Source organism: Camelina sativa, chromosome 1 (genome assembly GCF_000633955.1).
Source record: "Camelina sativa cultivar DH55 chromosome 1, Cs, whole genome shotgun sequence".
Taxonomy (NCBI): domain Eukaryota; kingdom Viridiplantae; phylum Streptophyta; class Magnoliopsida; order Brassicales; family Brassicaceae; genus Camelina; species Camelina sativa.
In genome coordinates, this window is record NC_025685.1 from 2,117,114 (window position 1) to 2,125,123 (window position 8,010).

Genomic DNA, 8,010 nt, shown 5'->3' on the forward strand with positions numbered 1-8,010 from the left:
ATTAAGGCGTTAAATTGTTAATTTTCAGAAGCTTAAGCTTAATCTACTACTGTATGACGAAACAATTCAAATAGGTAAATAAATGAGAGAAGAATGTGAGGAAAATTTCCATGGAATTTTTCATTGATAATACCCTAACCTGAATCAACAAGTTGGTCCTTATTACTACACTAATCGTACCAACGAAACAAAAGAATTAAAGAATAGCAACCCAACAAAAGAAAGAAAAAAAAAAGTGAAGAGGTAAGGGGAAAACAAAAGACACATCAACAGAGAATGATGCACTTCAAGCAGATCTCTTCTCGACGTCAGGATGATCATCCTCCGCAAGCATATACCTTTTCCAGAACCAATGTGGCTTCCAGACACTCTCTCTCATGTCATCAATGGCTATTCCTTTTGTCTCTGGTATGAAGAACAACGCAAACAGTCCCATCACTATGATCCAGCCGGCGAAGAAGAAAAATATTCCATATCTCATCCCGCAAAGCATTGATAAGAAGGCTTGAGCAATTAAGAACGTGAAGAACATGTTGCACGAGACTGCTACAGCGAATCCTGCGCTTCGAGTCTCTAGAGGAAACGTCTCGCTTGGGATTAGCCATCCTAAAGGTCCCCATGACCACGCAAATCCCATCACGTAAACGCACACAAATATCACCACTACTAGTGCTTGTGCCCTCCCGAGTGTTCCCGTTACACCCAAGTCCTTCGCTAGGATGCTTCCAATGATCAACTGTTTCAAGAGATTTGTTAGTTACTTTAACTTGTCCGACAAGAAACCTATCTTCAAGTTACCAACTTGAATCACAAGAAACAAAAACAAAGACAAGATATAGTTAATGACATGGCAGATGAGCATGTGAACGGAAGATTGGAGAAGAAGGAATCTCCGGCCAGTTCTGTCAACGAGGTAAATCCCAACGAACGTGCTAAGAACATTGATCGTTCCCGTGACAACCGCAGAGAGAAGAGCTGCGTTGCTTCCGAACCCAACAGTTTGGAATAAAACCGGTGCGTAGAACATAATCGCATTAATTCCAGTAAACTGTTGGAAGAACTGGAGAAGCATTCCGATGACCAACGGTGGGCGACTAGCCGGCTTCAACAGTTTCCTGTAAGGGTCCTTGACTTGCCTCGCGATGTCGCACGCATGGACGATAGACTCATACTCGTCATTGATATCATCAACTCCTCTGATCTTCCTTAGGGCTTCTTTTCCTTCTTCGTTCTTGTTGCGCTCGATGAGGCTTGTAGGCGTCTCGATGATAAGCAGCGAACCGAAGAGGAGGATAACAGCTGGGATCCCGGCTCCACCGAGAGCAATTCGCCATCCGTGAGGGTGAACCGTGGCTGTGAAGTAGTTGACAATGTTGGCAATTAGGATTCCGATCGTAACCATGAGTTGGAATACGATGTTGAGACCTCCTCTGAGCTGTGCTGGAGCAATCTCAGACAGGAAAAGCGGCACTGCCTGCAAATTTCAGGTTAAGTTAGTGACCTGTTTTGACACCTGTAGCTAGTTCAGTTATATATACCTGATTGCCAAATCCGACCCCAAAGCCAAGGAAGAGTCTTCCAATGATCAACATGACGAGGTTAACGGCTCCTGCAGTGAGGCCGACACCAATCAAGAAAAAGATAGAAGCAAACTGCATCGTGGGCTTCCTTCCGAGTTTGGAACAGATGGCGGAAGCAACGAAGCTGGCCACAAGTGCGGCTAGGTAAAGAGACGATGTGAACAGTTGCAAGAATTGGTTATCGTATTTGCAGTAGTTGTTCTCGTGTACGTGCCTCTTCCTCTCCCACACCGCCGGAAAAAATTCCTTCAAGAAATCGTCCATCGCCGTCACTCCCCCTTTTAACCACAGGTGATCATCAACATTAGCTCAAGAAAACAAAAGACATGTAACTTGAGATGCAAGATATAGGTTTTATTTAGTTTTCTTGGAATGCATATGTGTGGGTGAAAAATAGTACAGAGTAAGAGAATGAACCGGAAATTCCGATGTCGTAACCGAAGATCAAACCACCAACAGCGGCAATCATAACACAGATGAAGACATAGACAGTCATCTTGGCTTCGAAAGCCGGAGCATTTGCATTTGTTACAACAACAGCCATGTTTAATAAAATCCCGATCAGACACCACCACGCGAACTCAGTATATATATGTCAAAATATGTAAAGTGTTTGTATATGTGTGCGTGTGTTTCTGTGTCCGTGTAAACTAAAGAAATCACGGACCAGAGACTAAGGGAGACAGAGATCCTGCTTGAAATGCAGACCCTTTTGGAGAGAATCATAAAAGGTGAAAGAGATCACGTATTTATAAGAGATGAAGACATGACAGAGTCACAGACCAAACTGAGATGAGATCCAGACTTGTCTAAAATTGGGACTGTGTGTTTCGAAATAGCATATGCGAGATATATGGGTTATTGTATGGTCTGTGATTAGTTAGTTTTTTTTGGATCACAAATTTGTTTTCTCTTTCCAATTATTCTTGGGTTGCACAGTCAAATCTTCTTGTACTAAATCAGGCTCAGCCGCTCAGCAGTAGTAATCGTGGTTAATAACTGAGCCAATCAAAAAAACTGAACCGAGTTTTAATAATATCTTTCAGCGAACGGGATAGTGAGTTGGCCGAGTGAATCCAATCTGAAGGTTTACAGTCTACAGAAGTAGAATACGGTGAATAAGATTGTCGTTTCGTGGTAGGCCGAAGAATCTGCGAATAATATCAAACGAACGAATTGTGGAATGTTTTGCCTTTTCTATTACACAGGGGAAAACATAATGTAGCACCTTTATTACCTTTACTAACATTCAATACAAACAGGTATGTGGCAAGAGAACAACAAAAAAAGAATACAATTTGGGATGAACATAACATTTCGAGTGGGCTTTTTTTATTAATCACAAAGCTTTATTAGCGGTGGGGATCAGAAGCACCAAGTTCCTTGTACATGTTTGTTATTGCTTCTCCGAAATATTCCTTTGCTTGTGGTCTCTTAATCTGCAAATATTCAAATCATATCCTTTATGCTTCAATCCATATTCACAACTGGTTTCCTAATATTATCTCACCATCGAAACTACTTGCTCAAACGGGTCTGGCAGAACTTACCTTGAATGTAGGAGTTAGCAAACCATTCTCCAGTGTAAATGGCTCCAGCACCAATGTCACCGCCTTTGCAAACTCAAAGCCTCTCAACTGTACAATATGTTTTTGTTTGTTTTCAAGTCAGTGATAGCGTACTTGATAAATATAAACTTAACGAAAATTGTTTCCTGAGATGCATTGCCTGAGCTTCTCTTCCAACAGTGTCCATGTCAGATAGTACTGCTGCTTTCACTCTCGGGTTATTGCACAATTCTCTCAGATCTCCTCCATACTACATTCAGCAAAGTGGTATAAAGTTAGTTTCCTATTGTCACATTGGGAGAATCAGGTTAAGGAAGTTATATTACCTTAATGCCTTCTGAAGCAGCCCAGCTTTTCAGCACATCTGGATCAACCGATACAACAGCGACCAATGATGAATTAAAGCTATCACCTGAAAATTGGAAACAAGTGAATTAGGGAAAGAATAAAGCAATAGTATACAAAACGATTTTACGAAATTTATTTACTATACCATAAATGAAGCATTGGCCCACAAATTTGCATTTGGCATAGACGTTTTCAATTTTCTCTGGAGCTATATACTCCCCTTGCGCCAACTTGAAGATGTTCTTCTTCCTATTCAAAGAATGTGAAAATTTTACTAAGAATCTGTTTAAAAGACAACAAGTCCCCAAAAATATAACCAATCTTAGAAAGATAGAGCTTTGCACTCCATAATTGTTTCCAGTCATTTCTTAGTGCTTACATCATCAGTAAGAAGTAAAATCCAATAATGGGGTGAGAAATACAGATGAAAAAGCAGGCGTATACATTGTGAGCCAAGGTATTTGACTTTACTAATAAGACAATGTATAACAATCAAGTGACTCGGAAAAAACCTGTCAATAATTTTTAGACGTCCTCCTGGCAGCCACAGACCTATATCTCCAGTGTGAAGCCATCCATCTTCATCAATAACCTCTCTCCTGACAATAATATATTTTACTGAAAGAATTAGTTCTTGGTACATTTTAATTAGTGAAAGAGGAATTTGCAATGCAAGAGGTGTTCATACGTTTGAACTTCATCTTTGTAATAGCCTGTAAAAATGATAGGACCCCTAACACATATTTCGCCGCGTGGATGGGGCTGATCCACTGATGTATAGTTCATTTCCGGGACATCCACAAGCTTTATTTCTGAAAAAGGAAGGCGTATCAAATCCAAATAGCGATTTAAATTGTATATTTAGTTCCAAATTACTCTGTTTATCTTATGCAGAGTCGGTAAAAAAGCTCACCACAAGCTGGATTAGGAGAGCCAACATGCCCAGTGAGGTTATCACCCTCGTCCATTCCAGTTATGACACAAGATGTTTCAGTCATTCCATATCCCTCTGATACCCTTCCTCCAAAGCATCTAAAGAAGATTCACACCACAAGATTAAATCAAAAGATAAAAGAAATTCACAAGCTAAATTCAAACGGAAGTTATAAGAACACAATGTGTTCATTCTTGAGGGTAAATTCTAATGGATAATATGACAGAACACAATATTTTAAAAGTAATAAACTTACATTTTCAAAAATTCCATCACTTCAGGAGACAGAGGTGAAGCACCAGACGTCATAAAACGAACCCGTCCTCCAAGTCTGTCCTTTACCTTATTAAATACCAACCTGTCCCATATGGGCGAAGCACTCTTTCCTGCACCGCCAGTACACATACAAAGGAAATCAAGCTTAAAACTGTTCGAAGGAAATACTGTATCATATCTTAGAACTCAACTGTAATCAAAGTGCCCTAGATACAGTATTTCACATATTGGTTTCAATTTAGCGAAGTATGACAGGACCTACCATTCAAGAGAGCCTGCTTCTTTGCATTATAGGCAGCATTGAAGAGTCTTTCTTTCAGCCCACCAGAGGTTTTTACTGCATTAATGATACTGGGGACAACAACTTTACATTAGTTCAGTGAATTCTCAATAGCAGCAGAGAGCGCATATCAACAAACCAAAGCTATTATATTACCCAGCATAAATTCTATTGTATAATCGAGGGACACTGCTGAATACAGTTGGTCTCAGAGCAGCCAAGTCATCCAGTAGTTTCATATTGTCCTGCAGAAAATTTTGCAAGTGTTTCGTCCAATCAAATCAATAGAAAAGGGGCACGGTATAAGAAAAAAACAGATCACAGGTGCATATGTCTATCATGGTCAATGAGAAAGAACAGTTTCTAACCCCTTGGTAGAATCCAACAGCAACACCAAAGTACACTGTTAGGATCTGATTAGCTCGTTCGTAAATGTGTGCCAATGGAAGATACGAAATGTAACTGGAGAGTAGAGGAGATTATGACAAAATCAGTTACTAGTTACTAATAGTCTATCTGAAACAAGACCGCTTAAGAATTAAGGAATATGTAGCAATAGATACAAAGGAGAACATTGAAAATCTTGAACTATTGGTAGAAAGAAGCAAATCACTTACACATCTGAAGAGAAAAATTTCACACTAAAGCTGGTGCCAGCAACATTTGCAATCAAGTTTGCATGAGTTAAAACGACTCCCTTTAACATATTTCATCCAGAAGAAGAGCAGGTCAGGGAGGAATGAGACATACAGGATTAGATAAACAGTAATTTAGATGCTATAGTCTGGGTAAATATGAAATAAAGAACAGTACTATCCTAAATTTGAAGATAAAATTTGAAGTCAGCAAAACCTTGGGTGTTCCAGTTGTTCCGCTTGTATAGCATATAGTTGCAACATCATCGGGTTTTGGTGGAAAAAATCGCTGAGGGTTACTACGACCCTGAAACACATATTTTTGGTCAGAAAACAATGAAACCAACATGGACCACAACTGTGCTTCTAGCAGCGAAAAAGATACAGGGTGAATTATCTGAAAGAGAAAACTATGATGGTTATATGGGAAAGGTATAACAGTAGTCCTGGTAAAAGTAAACTGATGTGGAAGTACACTTGTACATATATGACCTACTAGTACCCAGTGTTTTATAAATATTGATGAAACCGGGTTGGTAATAAACAGAACACGACTCATAATAGCACTGGTAAGAACTTGCAAAATCTTAAATGATAGTGTCCTTAGTCCTATTTATCTTCAGACGACGGCTATTGAATTACAAAATTACACAAGTACCTGATTCAGTAACACCGAATATGATACAACTTTCACTCCTGCTGATGCCGGAAGCGAGGGTAAAGATTCATTCAAGCCTCCAACAACCTACTTAGTCCAGGAAAAGTAACCCGAACAGAGAGAAGAAAACAAAATAATTTGAAAACTGTAGTCATAATACTCAAATAGTAATGAATAAAAAAAAGTTGAGGTGTCTTCATACCACCACCAGGCGTACACTTGGCATCTCACTCAAGCAGCTAAGTAACTGAAATCTCCAGCAAAAACAGGAAAGTAAGCAAAAAGAAGTCAGAAAAACGATCATTTAGCAAAAGTAGGAGCAATTGAAGGAAAACAATCAACAACATACACATCATTTGAGTAAGAAAGGTTCTTTTCTTACTATCATCCAATTAAGAATTTAGAAAAAGAGAAGGAAATTAAAGCAGCAGATTGAAGAAATTACAGAGTTTAATGTCTCTGCCACACAAAATATAGCTTGCACAGTTGCATGATTGACAATAAATTTGACAGCATCAGGACCTTCACTCAAAAAAAAAAGAAAAAAGAGAGAGAGTATTATTATCATAAACATCCGTAACAAATGTGCAATTGAAATCATAAGCTGTAACCAGAAGCTTACCAAGAGTATCATACAAAGGAACAGAGACATAAGAATAAGAAGAACAAGCATGATCAACGATGAGCCACTCAGGGCGGTTGATAAAGTAAATTCCAACAGATGATCCCTAATAGAAGAAAAACAAGAGACACTTGAGTGTCAAGCTGCAAAACTCAAGATCAATCGGAAAAAAAAAGCTAGAATCAAACAAATTACCATGGGGATACCATGGTGAACTAAACCAGAACCAAGAGCAGTTCTTGCAGTACCAGCTTCTCCGTATGTCATCCATTTATAGCTAGAGAAGAGTAAATAAAAATACAAAAGAGTCACGTAAAGAGTGGAAGCATATACATAATTTTCTAGAGTAAAGTTGAAGAACAGCTCACTCTCCAACAGTTCCGTCGACACGAACACGAGTTCCTAAATACTTGTAATCACGAAAATCATGAACAGCATGCCTACATACATAGAGTAACAAAGGAACAGTAACAATCAGAGAGATGACTCAGAAGAAGAAGAAGAAGAAGAAGAAGAAGAAGAAGAAGAAGAAGAAGAAGAAGAAGAAGAAGAAGAAGGGGGATTCTGATTGCCATACTCAAAATTGTCATGGAGAGTAGCGATGTCAGGATGATCTGGGAATCTACTAACGAGCTTGAACGGAGACTTTACAGATCTGAGTAAAATTTTCAAAATCAAATGAAATTGAGAGAGAGAGAGAGATGGAGAAAGGAGAGGAGGAGGAAGCAGAGAAGAAGAGGGAAACCTGTAAACATTCCAATTGCCAGTATTCAATTTCTCAGGAAGAACAACACTGTAGCCGTTATCTGATTGCGATCAGAGATGCAAAAATAGGAATCAGCAAACGAGATGCGAAGCTTAGCTAGCCTAGTACTAAAGTAAATCAGAAGAGATTGAGAGAATACGGACCAAGACCGAATTCGCCGGAGGTTGGATTGGAACGGAGGAGGGGGGAAGAGCGAGAAGACGTGACCAGATGAGAGTGGATAGCGTTGATACGGCGTCGCGCTGCGACGGATGATGAAGAATCCATAGTTTCCGCAACGGAATCAGAGAGAGAGAGAGAGAGAAGAGGGCAATGATCCGAAGATCCGACGATTATTATTAAA

General features: G+C 39.4%; 2 protein-coding genes across 2 annotated transcripts; both read right to left on the reverse strand.

Moving 5' to 3' along the window:
• Window positions 141–2,280, reverse strand: LOC104718352 (sugar transport protein 6). Its single transcript, XM_010436116.1, has 4 exons — window positions 1,998–2,280; window positions 1,539–1,858; window positions 848–1,474; window positions 141–736 (listed from the first exon to the last, which is right to left on the reverse strand). The coding sequence occupies exons 1-4, from the start codon at window positions 2,122–2,124 to the stop codon at window positions 287–289; spliced, it is 1,524 nt and encodes a 507-aa protein (XP_010434418.1). The 5' UTR covers window positions 2,125–2,280; the 3' UTR covers window positions 141–286.
• Window positions 2,791–8,004, reverse strand: LOC104718436 (long chain acyl-CoA synthetase 6, peroxisomal). Its single transcript, XM_010436225.2, has 23 exons — window positions 7,811–8,004; window positions 7,647–7,707; window positions 7,479–7,556; window positions 7,270–7,341; window positions 7,097–7,178; window positions 6,902–7,007; window positions 6,725–6,801; window positions 6,482–6,526; window positions 6,280–6,366; window positions 5,839–5,928; window positions 5,604–5,683; window positions 5,355–5,448; window positions 5,143–5,231; window positions 4,969–5,057; window positions 4,687–4,816; window positions 4,410–4,528; window positions 4,185–4,308; window positions 4,009–4,095; window positions 3,642–3,745; window positions 3,475–3,560; window positions 3,309–3,398; window positions 3,131–3,217; window positions 2,791–3,019 (listed from the first exon to the last, which is right to left on the reverse strand). The coding sequence occupies exons 1-23, from the start codon at window positions 7,932–7,934 to the stop codon at window positions 2,933–2,935; spliced, it is 2,088 nt and encodes a 695-aa protein (XP_010434527.1). The 5' UTR covers window positions 7,935–8,004; the 3' UTR covers window positions 2,791–2,932.